Source organism: Myotis daubentonii, chromosome 4 (genome assembly GCF_963259705.1).
Source record: "Myotis daubentonii chromosome 4, mMyoDau2.1, whole genome shotgun sequence".
NCBI lineage: Eukaryota > Metazoa > Chordata > Mammalia > Chiroptera > Vespertilionidae > Myotis > Myotis daubentonii.
The window spans coordinates 115,813,596-115,840,928 of record NC_081843.1 but is presented as its reverse complement, the minus strand read 5'-3'; the positions used below and the strand labels follow the sequence as shown (position 1 = coordinate 115,840,928).

The following is a 27,333-nucleotide window of genomic DNA, read 5'->3' as shown; positions in this document are numbered from 1 at the left end:
AGGTTTGTCATTTTGGGAATTAATTAAAAATAAAGACACTTCTTCATTCTGAAATGGAATGTCCTGCTCAGGAACGACCACAGGCCTCAGCTCTGCAGGGGAATCGCTCGCGATGGCGGTGCGTCATCGACACAAGAAGACCTCTGCTCAGTGTCCCTGAGACAGTCCCTGGAGGCAGCGGTGCCGTTCCTCAGGGCGTCCTGGCTGCCACGGCGGCCGCCGGTCCTGGCGCGGGGGTTTCGCAGTGACCTCGGAGACTCCGACGGAGGGCGAGGGTTAGGAACTAGTGGTCCCTTTAACCGAAGGTCCTTCTGCCGGGTTTTACTACTGAAGGGAAGAGAGCCAAGCCTCTGATTCTTCCACTGGCGAACCTTTTGAGCTCGGCGTGTCAGCATTTTGAAAAACCCTAAGTTAACTGGTGCCGTGTCACATATAGAAATTTTTTGATCTTTGCAACCATAGTAAAACAAAGCCTTCTATTTTTGATATTCATTTTATATACTTAAATGCCATTTAACAAAGAAAAAATCAACCAAAAAATGAGGTGACACGTGTCATAGGTTCGCCATCACTGGAGTAGGGCCTTCTGTTAAGTCTGTTCCTGAGAGGTTACTATGTAAACGGAGAGTGTAGAGGCCCTTGGTTGCAGATAGGAGTCTACTTTCCTGGGCTTCGCTCAGTAACAGATGCTCTGCAGGTGCAGCTGCCCAAGTCGCTGCAGAGGACGGACGGCCGCACTGCGGGTCGGGGTGCCAGCCGCCCAGCACCCAGCCCTCCTGTCCCGTCAGTGACGCGCAGCTTGGACTGTTTCCGCACCCCGTGAGCACGTTGTCTTCACATGGAGAGTAACAACAGCCAGGAGACCAAGGGCTGGTTCTACACCGACCCGCCCCTCGCACGGTGCGTGACGTGCAGTCCACCCAGACCCATCAGCAGGGACAGACGCTGCTCGAGGCGGAGGTTCACGTGCTCGTGTAAAGTAACTGCAGTTTATTCATTAGCTCAGCTTCTTGCAGGCCCACGTGGTCGAAGGTAAACCATCTCCTTAAAAAGCCTTTTAGACCTAGGACTCGGACTCACCCAGGCCTCGGATGTGGATTGCCAACAATCCACAAACGCGAGGATGGCGGTAGGCGCGCTCAGTGAGGAGGCGTGACAGGCTGGCCGGCATCCCCACGGAGGCAGCGAGGGCTGGCCCCTGTGCCCGCTGATGCACGACTGCGGCTTCTGAGGGAGACAGCAGGATGAGGGGACGAGGTGTTCGGAGGTATTGAGGCAGGAGTGGAACAGGCCAGGGGTCCTGGGTGCTGTTCTGGGAAGGTGGGCCCGCGCGAAGACGAACGTAGAGCCAGCGTAGAGATGGACAGGGTCACGCCGAGCAGGTCATCACTAGACTGACCTTCAACAGCGTCCTCTCTGCTCCCCGTCTCTTTAGTTCTTTTTTTTTTTTTTTTTTTTTTCAAACTTTTTATTTTTATTTATTTTTTTTTTATTTATTTTTTTTTATTGCTTAAAGTATTACAAAGGGTATTACATATGTATCCATTTTATCCCCCCGCCCTAGACAGTCCCCTAGCCTCCCCTATCACCCGGTGTCTTATGTCCATTGGTTATGCTTATATGCATGCATACAAGTCCTTTAGTTGATCGTCTCTTTAGTTCTTGGTTTGTTCTGTCTCTCGGGTCTGAGTGAATAATGCGTGACCGTCACCCCGGCCCTGAAATTAGGCCACAGATTAGGTCTCGTGAGTGTGGCCCCCCCAGGGGTTGAGAATGGACATATGTGGCTCCAAGGCAGGAGGAGAGAGTAAACGAAACACAAAGATGGCTGCCACGTGCCGGTCACACAGACTCACCCGCGTTGACCTGGAAGAGCCGATCAGCACCCCCCTCTCGCCCGCTTCTCACTGGAGCCGGAGCCCTCGATCGGAACGGCGTCCGAGTCCCGCCTCCTGTCGCAGTCACGCTTCGGCGCGTGCGCCTGTGGGTCAGCCTGCACGGCGCCCGGAGCCCAGCAGCTCCTGTCCCCAGGGCGAGAGCCAGGCCCTTCATCCTTCATCGTGACGGGCGGCTCCGGAAGCCCAGCCTCGTTTCGGGAAAGCGGCTGACCGCTCACGCGGCGACAGCTGGGCCGTGAGGTCTGGCTGCCCAACTGAGGCTGACACACTGGCACCTGCTCTGAGCGGCCCAAGACCAACTCCACAGCCAAACCGGAGTCATTCCTGCCGCCGGTCTGTCCGGTGCTGGGCCCCCAACCGCCCGGGGGCCTGTCTCGGGACAGGCGAGGTCTGCCCACGAGCACCCCAACCAGGAGCCTCCTGTGGGCTCCACGCGTTTACCCCGAGGCAGCGCCTTCAGTTTATTCAGCGCCCAGTGAGGTCATGTGTTAGGCCACGTGGCGGCACCGGCTTCCTAGGGAGCTGGACATCCATCTGCTTTTGTAGGCAGGGCTCCTGGCAGCGTCAGTTCCAGCTCAGGAGGGATTGGGGGGCTGGGGGGCTGGGGAAGGGGGAACGTCGGGACCGGGTTCTGAGCTCCTTCCGCGAGGTGGTGGGCTCGCCCGCGCACCGGGGGCGGTCAGCACTGTAAACTGTTCGTGCAGACGAACCGTCCTTACGTGGGACGAAGCAGCGAGCCAGCAGGGCTGAAGGAAGCTGTGACTCAGCCGCTCCGCAGGACCCAGCAGCAGGCCGCTCAGGCCTTTACTTTGGGCTCAAGCAGCTAGTGTGGCTTGTTTTATTAGCAAATGTAATTTTTATTATGTTGCCATTTGGTGTGTGTGTTTTTTTTAATTTCTCAGGGTATTAGTCTGTGAACTTGTCAAGTATTTGCAGACCTTTTTGTGCCTCTGACCTCATTCCATGGCTGCAAGTTGGTCCCCCCTGCACGGGGCCTGGGAGGCGTGGCCTGCAGCTCTGCAGGCGGTGGTGGTGGGAGGCCCTGGGCGGTTTTCCTGGAGAAGGGGCGTCAGGGCGCCAGGCCTCCTGCCCCCTCGGCCTCCTCTGCCCTCAGGGTTAGGTCCCTGCTTGTATTTTCGATGTTTTACTCCTTAAAATTCTCATCCACCTTTTTTTCTCCCCCTTTTAACGCGATGGCTGTTTTGCTGTACGGAGTGTCTGGGAAGAACGAAGAGGTAGCCTTCTATAAGGGATGCTCCAATGGGGGTCGTGTTCTGTGAACGGACTGTTTTTGTCCACGTCACTGTCTGCTTATTCAAACTGTTTATTTCCGTACAAGACAAGAAGCAAGGCTGTAGGGCACGGACATTCCTCTGGCTTGGCCATTGACCCAACCCCCTTTTTGTGCTCAGCTATCCTAAGTGGACTCCGCATGCGTAAAGAAAGGAGCGTTGTTTTTAAAATAATTTGTGATTTACCACTTTCTTTTCTATTTTTAATTTTGTTTAAAGTGCCCATTTGCTGCTCTCACAGGTTCTTCTGTTTCTTTTTCAGATGGTTCTCGGAGAAGCCCTGTGTGTTTACTGTAACCTCTTGCACTCGAATTCCTTCGTTAGGAATAACTATGTGGCCACTATTTACAAGGCCGTGGGCACGTTCCTGTTCGGCGCAGCTGCCAGCCAGTCCCTGACCGACATCGCCAAGTACTCCATCGGCAGGCTGCGGCCGCACTTCCTGGACGTCTGCGACCCAGATTGGTCAAAGATCAACTGCAGCAGCGAAGGTTACATTGAAAACTACGTCTGCCGAGGGAACGCGCAGAAAGTGAAGGAGGGCAGGTGCGTGTCCGTGTGAGGGCCTGCGTGACGGCGCGGCGCGGCTTGGAGTGGGTGCCAGCGGCCGGCCCCGAGTTGAGGGCCGGCTCTGTTCTCCTCACTGCGCTCGTCCCCCCCATTTCCTGTCCTCGTCCTCGATTTAAAGCACTTAGTGCAGCTCTCATCTCCAACGCGTCATGGTGTGCGCAGACCCTGTAGGTCCCTGGTAGTCCAGGATGAGCGGCTGTCTCCCGCCCAGGGAGTAAATGCTTTAGGCTCTGCGGGCCAAAGGGTGCGTCTGACACGTCCAACTCCAGGGCTGTCGCAGGGGAAGCAGCCCTGCAGCCTGGGGGAGCCCACGGCTGGACGTGTGCCCACTGAGAACACTAACCTGTCGCTGTCTTCAACTTCAGAGCTTGTCTTACAAAAGCAGTCACTTCTGAACGTGCCAGAGGCGTGCCGCGGGGCCGACTGCAGGTGGAGAATAGCCCGCAGGCGTCAGAGCTGCTGTGGCGAGCCTGTCGGGCTGGCTCCAGGGCCTGGCCATCCTGAGTGTCACAGCCGCCCCGCGCTGCCCTGCCCTGTCCTGCCTCCCCCTCCTGGTTCTAAAGGGGGAGGGGGCGCCCTGGGCGGGGAGGACACCTGGGCCTCCAGGAGAGAATGAGCCCTCTCCTCTCTTCCAGGCTGTCCTTCTACTCGGGCCACTCCTCCTTCTCCATGTACTGCATGCTGTTCCTGGCGGTGAGTATGTGCCTGCGTGACGCAGGTCAGGGCTCTCCCTGCAGCCCCCGCCCTCACCTGGTGCGCGGTGTGAGTGCATGTGGCCTCTCCCGTGGGCCACCTCACGCACTTTTGTCAGCTGACGCCTGTCACCTGCCCCCTGCTGTGCCGTGAGCTCCTTAGAGTGGGTGCCCGTCTGCCACGGCCGTGACGGCTGCTGCCCAGACTGTCCCTCATGCCCAGGTGGACCCGAAGGCTGGCTCCTCTCCACTAGTTCCTGCTTCCTGACACGGCTGTGCGCCTCTGGGGTGGTTTGATTTGCTTGGACACCGACTGGTCGGTTTCTCCTACCAGAGACGGGGAATGGACAGGCTTTGCAGCTGTCCCCCCTCCCCCCTCGCTCCCGTGGCCTTGTCTGGCTGCCCCTTTTGCAGAGGAGACTGGGGAGGGACTGGGTAAAGGCTAGTGGAGGACGTGAGGCGTCCCTTCCTGTTGGAGGGAGCGGCTCTAGTGGGAGGCTCAGGTGTCCTTTACCTCACGCCTCCTCTCAGGACAGGTGGGCACAGCCGGCCGGCAGGTCTCAGCTAGCGCAGCCCTTCGGGTCTGGCAGGGAGTGGGGACCGCATCCATTCTCAGCTCGTGGTGATCCCTCTGCTCCCCTCTTAAACCCTCACTGCAAACCCCCGGGCCTGCGCTGCCCAGGCCCCGAGGAGTCGTGGCGATGTCCTGTCAAACCCTGCCCGTCCGCCCTGCTGCCCACCCCGAGGGGTCACTGCCCTCTCCCTTCCATCGCGGGGAGGGGCCTGGAAAGCCAGCAGCACCTAAGCCCACAGCTGAGAGCCCCCGCCGGGCGTGCATCTGCAGAACCAGGTGCTCCCAGCCGCTGAGAACGGAGCCCAGTGCGCCCAGCAGCAGGCCTGTCTGTTCTGAATAAGCACAGCCACACAGTTTTCTATTGAGCTTTTATGTCCTCACTGGATAGAAATTAGACCAAAAACGTGCTTTTAATGAGCCCAGATTTGCCAAGAGGCGCTCATAGGAAACCCAGATTTCTCCCTCGTCAGGGTCCTGAGGCTGCGCTGTCAGGCGGGCGGCCGGGAGGAGTGCTCAGGGCTCGGTGGGAAAGGGGGTGCAGAGAACCCGCTATGGGGTGAGGGCTGAACTACAGCGGCTCTGGCCTAGGTAGTGACTACACTTACCTGTGAGTGAGCCGAGGCAGTGGAGCCCCCGGGTGTCAGCTGCTGAGCATTAAGCCGACTTGCTCTAGACAGGCTGGCGGGGGGAGGCTCAGCCCAAGACGCACTGTCAGCAGCGCTGGCCTCCGCGCCTTCGTGTGAGCCCCGGACAGACTGCGGGGCTGAACCCTAGTCCAAAGGCGCCCTCTGCCCTGGGACACGGGCGAGGCGGCGGCCTGCGGAGGCAGTAAATCCTGAGAAGTTGCTGGGTAGTAGTTTGTTTTGTTCTGCTTAAAAGGGTGAACTTTTAGGACGCTTGCCTGAAGCCTTATCCCATATGTGATAAAAATATCGGCTATTTAATGACTGATATTTAATGTCTGCGGGTCATTTGAGACACACCAGCCCTATAGAGGCCAGGGGACACCTGACATGAAGTCGTTTCAGCTGCACGTTGACACGATCTCTCTGTTAGCTCTACCTTCAGGCCAGGATGCGGGCGGACTGGGCAAGGCTCCTGCGGCCCACACTGCAGTTCGGCCTCGTGGCCACGTCCATCTACGTGGGCCTTTCTCGCGTGTCCGACTACAAGCACCACTGGAGCGACGTGCTGACGGGGCTTGTCCAGGGGGCGCTGGTGGCCGTGCTGGTGGTGAGTACCAGGCGGCAGGCACGCCCGCGTGGCGATGGCACGTGCTCATTGAGTGGAGAGACGTCCTGTGAGACCGTGGTGGCAGGGCGCATGCCCGCCGGGGTCCAGGCCAGAGTGCAGGGCTGCCCAGTCACATCAGGGTGGCCACGGATGGACACCAGAGTCCCCGTGTGCTCCTTGTGAAAGGCTCTGACTACAGCCGTCTTCTTGTTGGTAATGAATTGGAAAAAAGCAAATTTACATGAAGAATAACAGTTGCCAGCAGAGTGAGGCTCTTTGCCCCCAACATAAAACGCAGCTCCACAGGATGAACCCCGTGGACAGACAGACATGCCTGGTAGCATGATGGCTGTGCCCTTAGTCCTACCCACAATGCGTGTCCTGCTCTTCAGAGTCAGTTCTGCACACTGCTTGTTGAAACTTTGCCTATGGCTTCTAACCTTATTCTGAGTATAATCTGTTCCTGTAGGTGGTGTATGTATCAGATTTCTTCAAGGAGAGAAATTCTTTTAAGGAAAGAAAGGAGGAGGCTTCTCACACAAACCTGCATGAAACGGCCTCGGGGGAGAATCACTTCCGGAACAATCAGCCCTGAAGGCGCGAGGCCCGAGGAGAAGGGTGCTGCCCAGAGACGAGGGCGCGTCCGGTGTGCACAGCCCGGGAGGGACGCTGCTGCTATCCCCACGCTCACTTCCCTGTGTGTACATACTTCCCCAACACGGCGGCTGTCCAAGCTCCAAGTCCACGAAGAAATGTCAGCCTTTCAACATGCCTCACCTGTACATTTTTATTAAAAACGCAACGCTTATGTACAAATGTCTGCCATGGTGCTTGATTCAATGACGTGTGTTCATGTCTGAGGACAACTGTCGGGGGAGGGTGAGCCGAGTGCTGCTCGTGCATGTGGTCATCTGCCACCCGACGGGAGGCCGACGGGCCACCCCACGTCCCGTGGCTCCTACAGGTAGAGGCTGGCGGCAAACACAATGTCTCTCTTGATTTTGGTGATGCCTGAGGAGAGAACACGGCTCAGTTTAGCCTTTGAGGCCATGAAGAATGTCCCCCCCCCCACCCCCCCGCTGTAGAGACAGCACACAACCCTGTTCGTCTCAATGAGACCTGGCGAGTTCACAGCCAGCGGGGAGGGGCCACCTGGAAACCACACCCTGGTCTGATGCCGCGACTTTCCCTGTGCCCCAGTGTGTGTGTGTGTGTGTGTGTGTGTGTGTGTGTGTGTGACCCTCCTGTACCCCAGTGTGCTTGTGTGCGTGCACGCATGTGGGAGTGGGGTGGGGGGTGTCTAAAAATATCCCAAAAACCTTATTTGGGGAAGGACTAAACTGTCAAAAGAAGTTAGATGACCCAAAAGCATGAATTTTCAACCTGAAGACACTACGTTCTCAATAACCACGTGAAATTCTTTCTGAGGCAGGACCAAGATAAAGTTTACTTTTACCCAGTTCCCATGATTAGACCTAAACCGGAGTGACTAGGTCTCCCCTCGGGCACACGGCGTCAGGCCAGTCTGCAGGTGTCATGGACACAGGTGGCAGCAGAGGTTGTGGGGTTCTCTGCTCAGCCCCACGTGGGCCAGTGCTCGGACCCTGTGAGACCACTGACAAGCCTGGCCCCCGCCACCCTCTGGCTCTAGCCGTCCTGTCTGGAGCTGGACTCCCCGCGTCCTTCCACCGTCTACTCTACAGACGGGCCTGCAAAGCAACAGCCAACGGCCTGGGAGAACCCGTCTGCCCAGCACTCGTGACGGCAAAGCCTGCGGGTCATCCTGAAGGAGGCGAGGGCGGGCCACACACTCATCTCTCCCGCCACCGCCCCCTCCCGCGCCCACTCGGCTCCAGCACACGGGCCTCTTGCCGGCACTCATGTGCACCAAGCCTGGGTGAAGGGCCCCGCCCCCCCGGCCATCGTCTGTGGAGGGCTGGCTTGTTATCTGTCTCCCGCGCTGGGACAGGAGCTCCAGGCAGGCCGGGCCACCCCTGCCGTGTCCCTAGTGCGGGCACCGGAGGGGCACATAAACATACATCATCTTAAAAACTTGACCCAGACACTAAAGCTTTACTTAACCGCCACTAGAGGGCGCTCGTGGCCACCCAGGGAGCCGGGATGGACAGGTGCCGTGGGAGGGACACTGACCTTCCGCGAACTTGTTCTCCAGCTCCGTGTTCCCGATGGCTTTCGCCGCCTGACACATCTGCCTCAGCAGCTCTTCCAGGCGCCGCATGCAGCGGATGATGCTGCCTGCACAGAAAGGGGACACACTTGTTGGGGGAGGCAGCCACGGCCGGCCTGGGGAGGAGGCCACGCGGAGGGCGTGGGACGCAGGCCCAGGGCGAGAAGGTGCAGAGAAGGGCCCTCCCATCCTTGCTAAGGGCCAGAGTCCTGGGCCTCCGTCAAGTGTGAACACCTGCTCCTGCACAGGCACCTGAACCACAGCACTGGCCCGGGGCGGGCGAGAGCAGCTCTGGGCAGAGGCCAGCAAAGGACAGGGCTGTGGGCAGCGGCCGAGCCCGAGGAGGGCGGCCTCCCGGGCACCATCCCATCAGGGAGGCACGGATTCTAAGCAGGGGTCCGGTCTGCCATCTGAAAGGCGCAGTTATCATTCCTCTGGCGTCTTCCCTCAGGCTCTCCTCACCCAGAGGACCAGCCGCTCCCACGGGACTCGACCTGAGACAAGTGCTTGCGTCAAAGCTGCGCTGTGCAGGCTCCCTGGGCAGCCGTCAGCAGGGCGGCCTGGGCGCGTGCTGAGAGCCATGGCCGGGATCCAGCCTCAGCTCTGAGGAGGCCGCTGTGACTCACGCCTGAACTGGGCTGTGAGCGTCTACCGAGTCTGTGCACGGTGCTGAGGGCTTTCCCTTCCAGCGCCCGCACGTGGCCGCAGCACAGAGATGACTCACCCAGCAGAACGGCCTCTGAGCCGAGACCCAGGCAAACACAGAGCCACCTCTCTCACGGCAGCACAAAGCAGCCCAGTGCCAGCACAGGCAGTCCTCCCTGCAGGACACCCGGGCCAGAGCAATGAGACGAGGATGCAGTTCAGGAGACTGGTCACAAGACGACGACAGCACGAGGTCACCTGACAGACAATGGGCAGCACCACCCCTCAAACAGGAGGGTCACCTGCTGAGGCCTGGTCTGGAGGAGTGAGCGGAGGCGCCAGGACCAAGAGGAAAAGGACAAGGCAGTGGTTTTGGGGGACGCGGGTTGTGACACGGTCACTGCTGTGGCTGCCTGTGTCACCACTTACACCCTCAATGTGACCCCAAGTTCATCCCATTGCATTCCAGCCGCACATCCTCTTTCCAGCTGACACCGTCCTGGTGGATGAGGCACCACAATCTACATTTTCACCCCACGGACATGTGGGTGACGTGCCTGAAGGCAGCTGTTCTGGAACAAACCACCCTTCTCACCGAGGAAGGAAAGGCACACGCCTTCCCAGCAGCATCGCGCCTCCAGCTTTCCGGCATCCCGAGTGCCGCGCAGGGCCCGCCCTGCCTCCTACCCACCGGGTTCTAACGGTCTGCCCTGAGGTCAGCATCACGAATGTGCGTTCCTGCAGTGACCGCAGGCGCGGGCGTGGGCCGACCCTTTCTGCAGGAGGCTCTGCTGTTCACACTGGGGCTCAGTAACTCATCAAATGAGTGCGTGCCAGGTCTCATTCCTAAGTCATTTAGTACCAACTGTGCCCAATTTAAACACAGAGATGATACATATTAATAAAAGTCACTGTTATTTTTAGCAAAGTATTTCTAAAAACAAGTCCAGTGGAAAGTCCCTCATGACTCAGGGGCACCTGGCCTCAGGGACACCACGCCAGATGAAAGGCATCTGAGAAGAGTGTGGTGGGCGGGTGTGGAGCACATGGGGCCGGAGGGCAGCAGTTTCAAGTAATGGTCCCCATGGCAGTGCCAGTGCAGAGCGAGTCCTTCATGCTCGGTGGGTGCAACAGTGGCTTTTACAGACAGAAATGGACAGTGACAGGCGCTGCCTCAGCTGCAATGGAGCCACTCCATGGGTCAGCCAGCAAACCACAGGCTTTAGCCTCTACACTTTCTAGAGTGCTGTTCACATCGAGTTCGATGGAAATAAGAAACACCTACAGCCTATCAATTGTTTCAGGGTGATAAGAAGAAATCATCATTTATATGAAGTCTTCAAAATTCCTCAAATGAACCCCAGTACACAGACATCCCTCAAACACATGGTTAATCATTACGATTTAACCCAGCTAATGCCTAAAAAATACTACTTCTTGAATGCCGGGAGCCGGTCCATCCTTGCTGTTTCAAGGGACCTGGCATATATGGCATACTGTTCTTAATATGTTTGCTCACCTTCTTGGCACTATGTGTTTTATTTAACCAAGGTCACCTCTCTGAGAAAGGTTGTTTCCCCAGGTAGGGATTTTCCCCTGAAGTTAGGGAGGGAATAAAACCCCTTAACTAAGTGCCAGGCGGGTAATTAATCACTTTAACTACGAACAATCATGCTTAAGCTACATAATTTTTACTCCCTGGAATGGAGATAAGAAACGCCCTAACCTTTGGAATAGAGATTGATAGGATTGGAATCAACTGGTATAAATACAGATGTAACAAGACAACAAGAGACAGAACCTAGACACAGAACCTACACAGAACCTAGAGACAGAAGAACTTCGCTGGAGAGAACATGGCAAAAGATCCTGGACAGAAACTGGCGACAGAACCTAGCAAGAGAACCTGGCTGAAGATCCTAGAGACAGAACCTGGCTACAGAACCTGGATAGAACATGGCAACAGAACCTGGCAACCGAACCTGGCTGGAGAACCTGGAGAACCTGGCTGGAGAACCTAGCAAGAGAACATGGACACAGAACCTGGCTGGAGATCCTAACCAGAACTTCGCTGGAGATCCAGACCAGAACTTGGCTGGAGATCCTGGCTAGAGATCCTGGCTAGGCTGCTGATCAACTGAATGCTGTCTCCGTGTCATTCCTTCTTCGCCGACTCCGTCCACACCTTTGGGGACCCCTGGACCTGCTGGGGTTGGACCCCAGCACTTGAAATGATCAAAACCTTTTCTTTTCACATAAAAAGAAAATTAAGAATCTAATTAGAAACAAATAAATATGGTTTGAGCGCAGCACATTAAAAAGTTCCAAGGCGCGCTGTGCTATGGCGAGTGCTCAGATTACTGTGGTTTTCCAACTATATAAAGATGGGCGACGACAAGACGAGGAGCGAAGGGCTGTTCTGCAACGGGAGAACGAATAACAACCTGGTAAACGGGGAGGAGGGGGGCACTGTGTTCCAAAAAGGAAATACTATCCTAAGTAAATCAAGGTCTTCAGCTTTTTGTTCCTGTTTAATTAGCCATTTTGTTTTAAGAGTTAATATATAGTCTACTCCAATTTTAGAAAAATTTGAGTTGCTATAGTGGTACCCAGACCAGAAAAAGAAAACTGTACTGACATTAGACCAAACTTCAAACTGAGATCCTCAAGCCAACGGTGACGGGGAACGGCTCCAGGAAGGGCAAGGGCGGGAGGCGGCGGGAGGCTGCGTGCTGTGGAAAGGCCGACTCACAGGGCTACTCTGGCCTCAGCCTCAGCAGGTCCAGGCGTGTCTTCCCGACTGTGAGAACTTTTCCATTTACATACAAGAACAGACACATTTTACAGCCCTGTGAACCCAGAATTTTTCTTAAAACAAACAAAGCCTCCTCTCCTTTACGAGCCACGATTGTTAAGTCACCGTGTCTGACTTCTTGGAGGAGCACATCCTATATAATAAAAGGCTAATATGCAAATCGACTGAACGGCAGAAGGACCCGTCACTATGAGGCGCAGTGACCATCGGGGGCAGACACTCAGTGCAGGAGCTGCCCCCTGGTGGTCAGGGCTCAGCCAGAAGCCAGGCTCAAGGAGCAGCAGGCCGAGTGGTTAAGGAGCAGTGTGCAGACGGGCAGTAAGGAGCGAGGGCTCCCGACTGCGAGAGGGCACAGGCCAGGCTGAGGGGCTGAGTGCAGGAATTTGACCTCCCAGGATCGCCTGTTCATCACAAGCACATGCAGTGACTTAGGCAGAGATGACACATTATGCAGTTTCCTAAGCACCTGAGCGAGCGGACGATGCCTATCACACCACAGGGTGTGTGGAGAGCACTGTCTTCCTGCGTAGGCAGGAGATTCCACATTATCACCAAAAATTAATGTTTCATTACGACAATTGCCGGGAGCCGGTCCATGCTTGCTGTTTCAAGGGACCTGGCATATATGGCATACTGTTCTTAATATGTTTGCTCACCTTCTTGGCACTATGTGTTTTAACCAAGGTCTCTGAGAAAGGTTGTTTCCCCAGGTAGGGATTTTCCCCTGAAGTTAGGGAGGGAATAAAACCCCTCAACTAAGTGCCAGGCGGGTAATTAATCCCTTTAACTACGAACAATCATGCTTAAACTACATAATCTTTTCTCCCTGGAATGGAGATAAGAAACGCCCTAACCTTTGTAATAGAGATTGATAGGATTGAATCAACTGGTATAAATACAGTTGTAACAAGACAGAAACACTCAGAACTGAGAACAGAATCAACAAGACAGAACTCATGAGACAGAATTCAGAAGACAGAACTTAGGACACAGGGCTTGGAAGACAGAATTCAGAAGACAGGACCAAGAGAGACAGAGCCTAGGCACAGAACCTACACAGAACGTTCTCTAGAGACAGAACTTCGCTGGCGAGAGCATGCCGGAGGATCCTGGACAGGGACTCGCCTCGGAGCCTAGAGACAGAGCCTAGGAGAGAACATGGCAATAGATTCTGGACTGAACCTGACTATAGAACATGGCAAGAGAACCTGACTAGAATCTGGTGACTGAACCTGGCTGGAGATCTGGAGCAGAGCCTCTCTGGAGATCAAGACCAGAACTTGGCTGGAGATCCTGGCTAGGCTGCTGATCAACTGAACGCTGTCTCCGTGTCATTCCTTCTTCGCCGACTCCGTCCACACCTTTGGGGACCCCTGGACCTGCTGGGGTTGGACCCCGGCAGACAATGTCACCCGGCAGGTTGCTAGTCACACAGGTTAGACGACCTCAGAGGGGGAATGAACAGGGGGCCGGAGAGGAGCCCAGCAGCAGTAAGCTCCCAGGACAAGGAGGTTCTCACGGCATCAAATACATCTAGGTCTCAGTTGTCTCTCGGCTCCAGGCCCAGAAAAAGCAGCCAAACCAGACAAGTGCCGCCGCAGCTGACCTCAGGACCAGCTGCACTGACTGATGAGCCCCTGGCACCGACCAATCAGCAGAGACCGCATCCTGAGAGGACACAGCTGGGAGCTGATGCAGCGTCTATGGAGGTCCGGCCCAGGGACCGCCCCGAAGAGCCGTCCTCACAGGCCCTGAGGACAGGGGACAGCGCAGGCCCAGGCGCTCTGCCCCCCCCCCCTCCCCGCTTCCCCCAGGGCGTCGCCTTTTCCCTTCTCTCTCCTGAGGTCCAAGGCCCCTCTGTTGCCTTTGTCACCTGTTTCCTGAGCCCATTCCTTCTCCCTCGGACTTTCTAAGTAAACTTTCTCTTATTAAAAACAAACAATGCGCGCTCCATCAGAAAGCAGTGTCTGCATCAACACTGACCCATACCTTCAAAGACATCTGTCATTTTGCAGATGTGGGCGAATGTCGCCCCCGTGGCCCAGGTGTGCACCACATCCATTAAGTGAGGTTTGAATGAGCTCAGGTACGTTTCCTCATCAATTTCCAGTTTGGCTTCTGCTGAAACTTTTGCAATTCGTTTAGCACATTCCTTTGAAGATAAAAGATACACGTACAATTGACTTGTGACCTCCCACCTCACCTCTTCATCTCCGACGCCAGCGTTCCACCAGGTCCCCTCTTCTTACCCAGCACATGCCTGCACGTTGGATACACTGGTGCCTTTTCCATTGTCAAGTGAACAGACAGCAACGTTTCCCCATTACGGTGAAGTAATATATCAAGATCATGGTTTTCACCAAAAAAAAAAAACCAGCAACTGCTGGAGCATTTGAGATTTTGCTCCCCAATATACCGGCACATCATCAGTTGACTCAAATAAATTCTTATAAAAAATAAAAAACAACCCAGAAACTATTCATGAAAATTATACAAGAGTAGCACTTAACCAATCTCTACTTGTTTCATTAACAAAACAAAAACAGTAATAAAACAGATTTAGAGAAACACATCATATGGCAAAATAATGCTTTTCCCCCCAATAAAGCGTCAAAAAAATGTAAATCTGAAGATTTTCCTTGCCCATAATGAGAACTTGAGATTCGCTCTTTTATCCTTGGTAATCAGAAGGTGAAAAGCACCTGCCGCTACAGAAGCGCCTGGGCTCTGGCAGGAGCAGGGAGGGCTGCTGCCTGCTCCACCAGGGGCCCTTTTCTCTGCTGCACTTTTCATCCCTCCCTTGCAACGTCTCACAGTTCGTCCTTCCCTATCTTCTGTAAGACACTGAGAGGCGGACAAAAATCAATTCTTCCCAAGAAAACAGTAACGGACACAAATTCATTACTCGAAGTTACTGTGACTTTGAGAAGCCAGAGATAAATAATTTCTTAGGATAAAACAGACTTTAAAACTTTGTTGTAAACTAGAATAGAAAAGTAAACTAAAAGATAAAGCTAACTAACCCTAATCCATCAAGATGGCGTTCTTAGCCTCGAGGAAAACGAGACAGACATGGACCTGCTGCTGTAGCATCTGCAGGGTGACTGTTAATCTGCACTCACAGCCACCTGTGCAATTTACTAACTTTTGAAAAAGACTGTTTAATTATAAAGTAAAAACCACAAGTGACGTGCTATGCTGTAAGTAGCATTAAGTGATGAGATAACAGCACGTGACAGCCTCACCCCAGAATGACATGTGTCAGAGCAGCTGTTTACAACCTACTACTCGTAAACGGGCGGTTCAGAGTCCTACCTGCATCTGGCGAAGGGGCCCCGCCAACTGCTCGGTGAGCTTGGGCATCTCACTGGACTGGGAAAGAAAAGGAGGGTCAGCTGTGAGAACCTACAGCCACTCAAACAACGCTCTGACGCCGTCACGTCCTGCGGACCTGTATTTCCTAATCAACTCAGGTTATGAAAGCAAAAATGCCCCCTCACCCTCACCCTCACCCTCACCCCCGGAAGGCGCAGAGCGCCAACGAGCCACTCCTGGGCCCGGGATGGAGCCGAGGAAGAGCAGATACTGCGAACACACGCAGTTCAGTTACATCCAAATTAGCTGAGCTGTTTCATTGTAGTTTGATTTTGAAACACACCCTGCACTGCAACCTCCATCTGCTCAGAGAAAACCGACAGTGCTCTTCACAACCAGCCACCTTAGAAACAGCGAGAAAGCTGAGCCCAGGAGCAACAAGACAGTGTTTCCCAGGAAGTGCCTCCTCCTGTGACCTCACTTCCAGGTGCCCAGCGAGGGCCGGGAGCAGGACCTGTGCTCTGGGCGCTGCCTCCTCACCTGGTCCCGGCTCTGACCTGCCTCCTGAGTGAGGAGCCACTTAGACCATGGCAGACTGAGAAGCAGCGTGTCTGACACAACCCACTCACAGTGAGGCTGGGTGTGCGGGTGAAGGGCCTCCAAAAGCAGGCAGCAGCATTAAGTTTTGCTCAGAAGGCAAGTCTGATTCTGTCCATTTCACCACAACAAAGTTTAAATCTGAAATGTGAAACATGCACGTGACCTTCTTAAATAAAACAGGTCACATTGGTTTTGGGGTGAAGTGCAGGTGGTTCCGTGGACAACTAGGTGCGGACCCAGCGGTGAAGCGTGGGCCAGCCCTGCACCCGGCCCAGGCAACTCCGCCGGCAGGAACAGGACGGGGAGTGGCTTCCCAGCGACCCCCGCACTGGGAGGAGGGACAGTAACCCAAGATGGCCCTTTCATTTTTACTAGTTTTGCCAAATTTTACTTTCACTCATCTTTTTCATTCTAGGGCTGTCTTCTAGGCCAGACCTTCAACAAGGCGTCAGGTTATGGAACAAATTTAAAACTTGGTATCTGATTAACGATCATCCAAAAATAAAATCCCAGTTCACTCTCCTTTCTGATAACATGCATCTAATTCTTACTATACTTGGGTTAAAGTTGTACTGACTTCTATCTCACATTACCCATAACATGTCAATGGGGAGGAATTCTTTTATAACTGAACAGCCCGTAACAGCACTGCAGCCAAGTGACAGGCGGGGATGAGGGCAGCTGTGCCAGGGAGGAACTCACATTCTCTTGGAACACGAAGCAGCTCAGCAGGGCGGTGGCCTGCTCCGCGGACAGGTCGTTGAACAGGCCGTTGAACATCATCTCGGTGAGCAGGAGCTCGTCGGCACTGCGCCCGCGGGAGAGAAAAGCACCAGCATTAGGACAGGCACACACACACACACAGGCACACACACACACACACACACACACACACACACCCTTAAATGGAACCTTTAACAACATGTGCTATTTGACCAAAGGAGTAATCAATGAGGAGTGACCAAGATTTACTTAAGGACCCGGCAGGTCATTATATTACCAATATACAAATAATAGAGTGGGCGTTTCAGACAAAGACCCCGTTCTAGCAAATACCAAGCTGCACATATTCCCTGAGTTAAAGAACCGTCCCTTAACTCTCAGTAACCAGGAAGAGGTCATCACCAGCCGATTATTATCTGAGTCCAACCATCTTTTTAATTGTTCCTATCTCTCCTTTCCTCTCTAAAGTCAATAAAACTATATAAATCTACCTACACTAATAAAAGACAAACATGCAAATTGGTGTCACTCTGCTACACCCACCAGCCCATCAGGATGAGTATGCAAATTAACCCAACAAAGATGGCAATTAATTTGCATATGTAGCAGAGCGAAGACTGAAGACAGCATAGAAGGAAGCCAAGCGCTGCAGAAGGGAGGGGGCAAAGCGGCGGAGGAAGGAGCCCTCAGTGGGCTCTGCTCCCTTCTCTGCTTCGCTCCGGCCGCAGGAAGCCCTATTCTTGCGGGAATCTTCCTGCAACGGGCCTCTAGTATAATAATAAAAACGTAATATGCAAGTCGACCGAACGAAGCCGGGGCTGCACGGATTTCATGCATCGGGCCTCTAGTCTATCCTATATATACATGAAGTTAAAAACTAAACTTAGGTTCCTAATGGTAACCTGAGAGGTCAAGATTACTTTAATGCAGGAGGAGACAAGAAAGGTAATCACAGGACAGTGACCTAAGAGCTTTACAGGTGATTACGTTAAAAACATTGACATTCTCAGATCAGAGAACTTCAGAGCAAGGTTCAGGTCTTGGGGAAAATACACAGAATCAGCAGGACATGAGGGGGAGCACAAGAAAGGCCATGCTAAGCGACAGATGGAGTGAGAGACGCGGCCACAGGCAGGCTAGAGAGTGAAGGGGAAGAACACACTGAATTAGGGAGTTTATTCTAAAAGCCACAGAGAGTCCCCAAGAGACTGTTACCCAGAGAAGAGGGGCACAGAAGGGTGTGCTCCGGAAAGAATACCGGGAGAGGGTGAAGGACGGACTGCAGAGGTGTGTGTGTGTGTGTGGGGGGGGTACACAGGAGGGCTCATGCAGACCCGACTCCCGCAGGAGGCTGAGGACAGCCTGGGAGGATGTGAGGAGACGGAGGGGGAAGGAGTCGAGGATGCCTCCCAGTTTTTGCTTTTAGTGGCTGGGATTTATTCCACAAAGCAGAGACCAGAGGGAGAAGCGGGAAAGGAAATGACTTTAAACTTTCCATTTTAAAATAAGATCAATGCCATTCTTCCAAGACCAATCCACAGCTGCAGACGCCGCAGAGATGAATGTCTACAGGATCAAGTCCTATATAACTCGACAAAGAAATGATTTCGGTAACGTTCATGCTGGCAGGTGAGCTGGTGGCAGTGCTGTGACTAGTTACCCTGGGTGAATTATTCACCGATGGTGCCTAGTTTCTTTAACTACCAAGTAGGAAAGCTGAACTGCATCACAGGTTGAAGTGAAAGTAGGAGCCTGTGGGCAAATATAATTTGAAGAAATGTGTTTTTATTTGCTCACACGGTGACTAAAACCTGACTGAATCGGTGTGTGAACATTGAAAAGTCAAGAGACTGCACCTCAAATGCTGGAGTGAGAGTCTGACAGGACATTATTTGGGGATGACCCCTCACTGGGTCTGGGCACTCTGGCCCATGGTGGCCGAGGACTGTCCCTCTCCAGCCTCCACCAGCTCCTGCAGAATCGGAACCAGACCCACAGGAACAGGAGCCGTCCCTACTAGCAATGGCTGACACCACAGCCACGGCCGCAGTCCTCTGGCCTCGTCCCTGAGGCCCCAAGTACAGAGAAAGCTGTTTCAAAGGGTCTCGTGTGGACTAAGACGACGGGGCGTGACTGTGGCCACAGCACCATCTACCTCAGGCTGACAGCACTCGCCTGGGACCAGGAAGCCAGGCTCAGCCGCCAGCAGAGAGAATGACAGGACTGCTGTGGTGTCAAGCCATTTACTTTACGGCCATTTGTTCTTTTATTGTTTTGTTTTGTTGCTTTTGTTTGTTGGCGGTGTTTCTGACAGCCATTTGTAAGCCGTGGCCTACGATATTATGCTGCAATACCCTCCTGCAGCCCAAGATTTTAACAAAATCTCCTCTACATATAGAAGAGTAACAGTTATTAGACTAAGTTCCAAGATGGGGAAATGTTCATAATTTTGGGGTTTTTTGTTGATCCTCACCTGAGAATATTTTTTCCACTGATTTTTAGAAAGAGTGGAAGGGAGGGGGAGGAGAGAGAGAAACATTGATGTGAGAGACACACTGATTGGTTGCCTCCCACATGTGCCCTGACCAGGCGGGGGACCGAGCCTGCAACTGAGGTACGTGTCCTTGACCAGAGTCAAACCCAGGACCCTTGGGTGTGCCGGTCATTGCTCTAACCACTGAGCAACAACCGGCTGGGGCAAAAGGTCCATCATTTTAAAAAGGATAGCCTTAGCCAATCGATGTGTTTCTCTCACACTGATATTTCTCTGTCATTCCCTCTCTTCCACTCTCCCTAAAACGAAATGGAAAAGTATCCTCGAGTGAGGATTAACAGAAAATAAAATATGAAAAATAGGTAAATAAAAAATAAAAAGGATACAAAATTCTGCATGAAATAAGATTTAAATTACGTAAAAACCCCACGTGCTGCCGAAACCGGTTTGGCTCAGTGGATAGAGCGTCAGCCTGTGGACTGAAAGGTCCCAGGTTCGATTCCGGTCAAGGGCATGTACCTGGGTTGCGGGCACATCCCCAGTAGGAGACGTGCAGGAGGCAGCTGATCGATGTTTCTCTCTCATTGATGTTTCTAGCTCTCTATCTCTCTCCCTCCCTCTCTGTAAAAAATCAATAAAATATATTTTAAAAAAAACCAAAAAAACCCCACGTGCATTAGAATAAGTAAAAAGGAAATACTTCAAAATGCCAAAGCTGTTCACGTCAGTTCACGGAATCCGAGAGACTGAAGCGCTTTCCTCTTCTCAACTCCCAATGTCACGGTCACTGCACTTCACGTGAAGGTGCTGGCAGGTGCCAGCCCTCAGGCAGCCCTTCCTACCAGACGAACAGCCCACCGCGCCGCCTCACCTGCTGATCTCACAGGCCACTCGTCCCTTCATCTCTATGACGTCGGAGGAAGTGGCAAACCCCAGGCGCCGTAGCACGCGTTTGCGACACTTGAGTTCATCCATCTGCAGGACTGTTCTTGCTTTCTTGAGTTCTCGCTTTGCAGATTTAATATCTATTGCGATCTAAGGCATCCAGAAGTATAAAGGAAGCTCAGTAAAGTGGACAAAGTAAAATGGGACTTACTCAGGTCACAAACACATTCCCCCAGGACGCTCCGCCACACACTTCCCTGTCAGAGCCCTAACAGGAAGAGAGACATAGGAGTTTCTTACGCTGCGTTCCTGGACCTTCCATTAGCAGTGGTTCTCAACCTTCCTGAGGCCACAACCCTTTAATACAGTTCCTCCTGTTGTGGTGACCCCCAACCATAAAGTTATTTTCGTGGCTACCTCATAACTGTAACTTTGCTACTGTTATGAATCATAATGTAAATATCTGATATGCAGGATGTATTTTCATTGTTACAAATTGAACATAATTAAAGCATAGTGATTAATCACAAAAACAATATGTAATTATATATGTGTTTTCTGATGGTCTTAGGCAACCCCTGTGAAAGGGTTGTTTGACCCCCAAAGGGGTCGCAACCTCCAGGTTGAGAACCGCTGCACTAGAGGGAGACTAGGGAAACTGTGAAATTATGGAAAACACAAACATCCACTGACAGCCGGAGCAGAGCAAGGAGGCGTAGGGCCAACAGCTTCAGGAGGCGGCACGAGAGGAAGGAGCTGCACAGCCCTGGCTGGGGAGGAAGCTCAGGAGGCAGCCAGGTCTGCGTGACCCCAGGGCTCCTTGACACGCTTGCCCCTAAAGCAGCAAGTCCCACAGCTCCAGCCCCTCGTCCTCAGGGAAGCAGGGGGAGCGGAGAGAACAGGGACAGGAAGGTCAGGTGTGTGACTCTCATCTCTTGACCACCTCGATTTCCCCCACGATCCTTGGGGTAAAAGTGTCCCTTCGCTCTGTCCTCAAATTACATCACAAGCCGGAAACGGCTTCAGCAAAGAGAACAGGTCTTTATCCTACAGACAGAGACGGAAGCTTCACAGTACAAGGACTTCGAGGCCGTCCTTGAGAGGGGGCGAGTTTTAAGGTTCAGCTAATCAGTAACTGACAAACGCTTCTGCTGGGACAAGAGTGTGATGGAAACCACAGAATCCTGAAGCAGAGGCTCGGAGCTCAGAAAAACACTGACACGAAGACGGGCTAGGGGCTGGGAAGCCGGATTTTGCAGACTTTATATTAAGCTTCAGTTTAGGAGTAGCTATTCTGAAGGCAGTGATGGTGGCCAATTTATTCACAACTAAGGATGTGCCCTATTTACAGTTTGCGTTATTATTCTCATAGAATCATACGTGGCAGTAACTAATATTAAATGTAGACCTTATGAAAACGCGTTACAAGCGTTAAGGAGGAAGTGATGTGTATAGGACAAAAGATTCCAGGTGCAGAGAGGTGGACAGTGGAGAGGGATGTGTTCGCGTCCAAAAGCTTTTTCTGAGTTCATTGTTCAGAATGGCTCTAAGATCACCTTTTCTGCTTGGAGATTTCCGCTGATGACCATGAAAAGCTGAACTACTAGAGCTTCATACCACCTGGATGGCTACAATAAACGCAGGCAATGACAAGCGCTGGGCAGGCTGTGAAAATGGGAATTCTCATAAACTGCTGGTGGGATGCAGTGCAACCACTTTGGAAAAGTTTGGCAGTTTTCTCAGAAAGTTCACCCTAGAGTTACTGTATGACCCAGCAGTTCGACCCAATGCCACCCAAGAGAGATGAAAACACATATCCGCACAAACACTTGGACACGAATGTTCACAGCATCGTTAGGTGGAGAAACCCCAATGCCCACCTGACGACTGGATAATGCACTGCGGTCCCACAAGCCATGGAGCCAGGCCCGAGCCGGGCAGCACATGTGCCCCGCGGTAAAGCACGAATCCACGTGGCAACACGGTGAACCTTCAGACATGCGCCAAGTGCAAGAAGGCCAACACACAAGGCCACACTCTGTACGCCTTTCCGAGATGAAACCTCCAGTGCGGGCACATGGTAAAGGCAGAGAGCACAATTGTGGCTGCAGGACTGGGGTGGGGTGGGGGGGGGGGAGTGACTGATAGTTGGTATGAGGTTTTTTTGGGGGGTGATGAAAATATTCCGAAACTAGACAGTGGTTATGGCTGCAGAGAGCTGTGAATAAATTAGAAAACACTGAATTGTGAGCTTTTTAAAGGTGAATATTGCCCTAGCTGGTTTGGTTCAGTGGATAGAGTGTCAGCCTGCAGACTGAAGGGTCCTGGGGGGTTCAATTCCAGTCATGGGAACATACCCAGGCTGCGGACTTGATCCCCAGTGTGTGGCATGCAGGAGTCAGCCAATCAATGATTCTCTCTCATCATTGATGTTTCTATCTCTCTCTCTCCTCCCTTCCTCTCTGAAATCAATAAAAACATTTTTTTTAAAAAAGGTGAATATTATGCTATGAATTATATCTCATTAAAAATACTGCTGCCCTAGCTGGTTTGGTTCAGTGGGTAGAGGGTTAGTCTGCGGACTGAAGGGTCCCGGGTTCAATTCCGTTCAAGGGCATGTACCTCGGTTGCAGGTTTGATTCCCCAGCCCTGGTCAGGGCTCATGAGGGAGGCAACCAATCAATGTGTCTCGCTCACATCGATGTTTCTCTCCATCTCTACCTCTCCCTTCCACACTCTCTAAGAATCAATTGAAAAATATCCTCTGGTGAAGATTAAAAAAAACCCAAAAACTGCAAAGAACGCCCCCTCCCCCCCCCCCCCGATCAATGGCAAACTATAGTAAGATGATCTTCATCTTGCCTTACTAAGAGTCCATAACTACTTAGAAGATAGTTTCATTATAGCTGATGAAACCCATAGGAGAAGAAAATGAAGAACACATCCTCATTGACTTCGTGAAACACACAGAATTCTAGGACACACATCCATGTCTCGTACCTGCGCTTTCTTCTCACAGAGCGTGTACACGGTCTCCAGGTTCGGGTCGTTGTGAAGTGGGTGAGAGTACATGCGGTGCTCGAACGCCTCCACTTTCTGGATGACTTTCTTCAGGCCCTGGTCTTGAATGCCCATGTCATCGACAGGGTCCAATAAGGGCACACCATCCGGAAACCGTTTTTGAACTTCCTGAAACAAACATTTATAATTAATTTTTATTTATAGACAAATTAGTTAAATCAGTATTTTCTTTTATGCTTTTCTATGTGCAAACATAAGAAGGCTGCTACCTATATACAGCTTGGAATTTCCCAAATCACTTATATGTGAGTGCACCTCCCCACTGCCTTTGTTTCTGAAACTCCTTCTGAGTATTTTCTGATGCAGGGGCGCACGGTACTCGACTAGTAGCCTAGCACAGAGAGTTCAACGTCTGGATGTGGCACAGCCCAATGGTAAGCCATTCTCTGACATCTGGGTTGTGAAAACATTTGCCATCATAAACGATCATGTACTAAACATCTCTTAAGTGTATAAATTGTTTTCAATTTTCTGATTAATTCCTTGGGGCTGATACCTAAGGAGGGCACAACTGAGTCAAAAGATGTAAATTTTAAAAGGTCCAGATCCCTCTTGCTAATTTTTTTTACACGACTGAACTGTGAACATGATGAGCATGTGAGTTCAGAGAAGGGATGGTTCACAGCAGACTAGCGCCCCCTGGGGGACTTCAGGGTCTAAGACAGACTTCAAAGATGAGATAGGATTTGGCCAGGTAGGAATTAAAGTAAATAAACAAACAATAAATAGATCAATACATACATAGATACAGCTTAAAAAGGTCTAGTGAAGTAGCCTGTTCCTTTATCTTTGTTGTCTCAGATTCTAGTATATAATCTCCCATGAGCAGATGCTAATTTAACCCTTTGCGGTTGTATCAAATTTGGACATGGGTGTCGTACTGGTCGGAATTCATTTCCATTGAGAGAGCAGTGATACATAACATGCGAGATTATGAAGGATAAACAAGATTCATTAATTCTTTTCTGGAACTACATCACTACTAGTAGAATCACTACAAACGTTATCACTTTCTACGTCAGAGTCAGTATTCAAGGTGCCAAAATAAAACTCTTCATTACTTTCAGATTCGCAGTACACTTCTTTCAGTAACTTTCTTTTTTCCATTTTGGAGTATTATTTTGAAATATCTTAACAAGCGAAAATGCCTAATTACAGTTAAACGCAATTTGTAAAGCTTTATTTGAAATTCTGCGAAGTATCTCCGAAGCTTGTCGATTTCTTCACTCTCAAAAGGCGACTGACTCGCCACAGTGTTTTGCATGGCGAGTGTGGAACGACCGCATTTGTTTATATTGAGTTTCGATATCTCCGATTTGTTGGGGCAATGTTTTGGTTCGTGACAAGGTCGCTTAGACACTTAAGAGCTTTCAGAGAAATTATGAACTGATACATGAATGCATAGAGTTAAGATTCGTACGGTTCCTTGCTGTGGTGGCTGAGAGCAGACATACGACCAGAACGGTAAAAAAGCTTTGGTGGCTGAGAGCAGACAAACGACTGCAAAGGGTTAAATGTTTACTGACTAAATAACCAAGTTCCTTTTTTTTTAGTAGAAAATAAAGTTTTCTACAAGTCCTAATTTTTTGTTGAAAATAAAATGATTTCAACCATTTGTTGACCACACTGAACATGGCTACGCCCTGGCCCAGGACTGACACTCGTGCCCTCCAGTGGCTCACGGAGCTGGTGCAGAGAGGGGATGGGGGGCGGCTTGGCGGCCACCACTGTGACAGAACCACCTCTCCTGGGGGTGGTCACAGCTTTTCTGAAAGGAGGCATTTCGGCTGCCTCACTATGGAGCCTCAGTAGATGTGCAGGAAACTTGCATTTAATTTATAAAGTCAATGTGTACCTGTATCGACTTTAGAACACTCTGTCTGTTGTCCAGGGGTCGAAGGTCTTTGGGAATGTAGAGCCTAACACTGCTGATAGCGGACAGGAGATGCACCAAGACTGGAACAACCTACCAACAAAAAAGTTACAAAATGTTGCAATTAAAATCACACATTGTCAGATTCTACCATTTCCTAAATTGAGTTTACATCCCTAAAAGGAAGCTGCATTTACAATATGTGACAGTATAAGTAGGAAATGATCACTGCGGAAGCTCTTATCTTAGTTGAGATTGTATTTTAAAAGTAAAAACTAATTCAGACCTCTAAATAACAGGCCTATAAATGGTACACAAGTGACCGCTCGATATATAATCCATACGTATTCATCTGTGCGTCCTCACGTCTGGCACTTGGAATCCCCAGGGTACCACACAGAGCAGTACAGAGGGAGGAGACTCCTAGGGTTAAAGGCCGAGGAAGGCCCCGTCAGCGCTGGGTGGGCTGCAGGAAGGAGAGCAGTACTCCAAACAGAGAAAGCACTGTGCTCCACTGGACGTAGCGTCAAGGTCACCTCTCTTTACCTTTCGGCCAGGCTTTCTCCAGGCAAGAACCCTTCGCTCACCATTTGGCTCCCTTTCAGTTCGGAGGCCTCTCTGAACTGAGTTCCAAATTCATCTGGGTCTCCTATGGTTACCTTCACACAATCAGTGACAAACAACGGTCACTGGCTGCTGGTAATAAATATCTTGTTTTATTGAACAAATGAGAGTGGTTAAGCGTGGGTTTGAGTCCAGAGTATCCGGGCTTGAATTCAGTCTGCAGCTAGTTGTGTGACCTTGAGCAAGTCACCTAACCTGAGCTTCAGTTTCCACATTTTAGAAATTATTACTTTGCTCTTTACAATTACTAAGAAATGTGTGGAGAGATTTACTTTGTAAATATCCCATTCCTTGTTAAGCTTTCAACTCCTTAGTTTTAGTATCCGTGTATTATTCTTATCTGAGTCCATTATTATCTGTGGTAGTTGTATAATGTTGGCTTTTTAACATCATCATCTATTTATCTCACATGAACCTGTAGATTCTTGTTTTATTTTTATTTGATTATAATCTTTACTATCATTTTATTCTCCAACTGTCACATTTTTGAAAGAAGACATTGTGTGGGCTGAATGTGCCTTCTAACCACCAGTGTGTAACCTCGTCAATCCCAGATGGGCTGTCTGGCTAGAGAGAAGACTCAGGACGTGAAAAACAATCACCACAGCACCAGGCAGCCAGCACCAGGGGGAGAGGACAGCTCTTCTGCACTGAGCTCAAGGGGTGCACATGACCCACAGGCAGGAAAACAGCCCCCTCGCTCTACCTGCAGCTGCATTCAGTATGCACACGGACTTGAGAATCTCCTTGAAACAGAATAAAGATTATTCTGTAAAAACAGGAACCAGAAGGAAGAAAGAAACTGTCCAATTCTAATGCTGCTTGAGTATACAGACAGAGAGATCCTAAGACTGAAGTTTTGTAAATAAGAAGTTAAATGCTCAAAAACCAACTGAATAGCTCCCACAGTATTATAAATCTCTACACTCGAAGTGATTTAAAACCATATCATAATATGTGCATAGTGCAGTTCATTCAACTTTCTAAACCTAATAACCTTTACAGAGTAACTCAGAATTCAGGTTTATCATGGTGCAGCAGTGATCTATATAAATCCAAACAACCACATAGGCAGTTATTGGAAACTTGTTAGAATACCAATAGTAGAAAGCATTTTTATTCTTAGGCCTTTTTAATCTTTGCAAATTTGCCATTAATCTATTTTAAGATAAGCACATAATAAGATAATATCAGAAGTCAGTAAGTTTTAAGTCAATACATTCTAAATGAATTTCAATTCTTCAAATCAAAACTATTAGCTCGAACACAATTTCTAAATTCTTTATTCAAGAAAGATCTTTTTGAACCAACTGAATTTTAATCGAGTCAAAACAAACTTATTTAAACGAACGTAGTTTTCATTAACTTTTGTATTTTAAAACATTGAATTAGTGCCTTGATCTAGTTTTCTCTCCAGAATGTGGAAGGTTAACCAAAGGCTTACAGCAACCCAAGTAGCATGTAGCAAAAACAAATGGCTGGCTTTGGGTCCGAGGGGAGCTTTGTGGTATTTTAATTTACCCCACCTGGTCCCCAGGAGCCTTGGGGACCAACAGCTGCAATGCAGTGAAAACCGCTGGCAGGCACGGGAAGGCAGGAGCAGAGCGGGAGTGCTTCCGAGCTCCGCCCCCAGAGGACTGGCACTACCTCACCCGTCAGGTGGCTCCAGGAGACTCCACTGACAGGGCTGTCTTATCTGACCTGACTCAGTACCCCCAGAGCCAACAACTTTTTCCCTGAGGCCTTTGTTGAAAATAGTAAGAGTCCATTGTTTAACATCATGGCTTCCTAAGACAATGATTAACAATGAGATCAAGCAATAAGGTAAACA

General features: G+C 50.9%; 2 protein-coding genes across 5 annotated transcripts in view; one reads left to right on the top strand and one right to left on the bottom strand.

Moving 5' to 3' along the window:
* The window catches only part of PLPP1 (phospholipid phosphatase 1), a 39,935-nt gene extending 32,860 nt beyond the window's left edge, over positions 1 to 7,075 (top strand). For both annotated transcript variants that reach the window (XM_059695033.1, XM_059695034.1), the window contains exons 3-6: positions 3,453 to 3,736; positions 4,396 to 4,453; positions 6,083 to 6,259; positions 6,729 to 7,075. In XM_059695033.1, coding sequence (XP_059551016.1) covers positions 3,453 to 3,736; positions 4,396 to 4,453; positions 6,083 to 6,259; positions 6,729 to 6,854 — 645 coding nt within the window. In that variant the 3' untranslated portion in view covers positions 6,855 to 7,075. The remainder of the gene's footprint in view (positions 1 to 3,452; positions 3,737 to 4,395; positions 4,454 to 6,082; positions 6,260 to 6,728) is intronic.
* Positions 7,013 to 27,333, bottom strand: part of MTREX (Mtr4 exosome RNA helicase) — a 52,439-nt gene continuing 32,118 nt past the window's right edge. For 2 of the 3 annotated variants that reach the window (XM_059695030.1, XM_059695032.1), the window contains 8 exons: positions 24,861 to 24,971; positions 22,925 to 23,113; positions 19,911 to 20,074; positions 16,525 to 16,630; positions 15,223 to 15,279; positions 13,897 to 14,059; positions 8,411 to 8,515; positions 7,013 to 7,270 (listed from right to left, as the gene is read on the bottom strand). In XM_059695030.1, coding sequence (XP_059551013.1) covers positions 7,218 to 7,270; positions 8,411 to 8,515; positions 13,897 to 14,059; positions 15,223 to 15,279; positions 16,525 to 16,630; positions 19,911 to 20,074; positions 22,925 to 23,113; positions 24,861 to 24,971 — 948 coding nt within the window. In that variant the 3' untranslated portion in view covers positions 7,013 to 7,217. The remainder of the gene's footprint in view (positions 7,271 to 8,410; positions 8,516 to 13,896; positions 14,060 to 15,222; positions 15,280 to 16,524; positions 16,631 to 19,910; positions 20,075 to 22,924; positions 23,114 to 24,860; positions 24,972 to 27,333) is intronic. The other variant, XM_059695031.1, reaches the window with a different exon arrangement.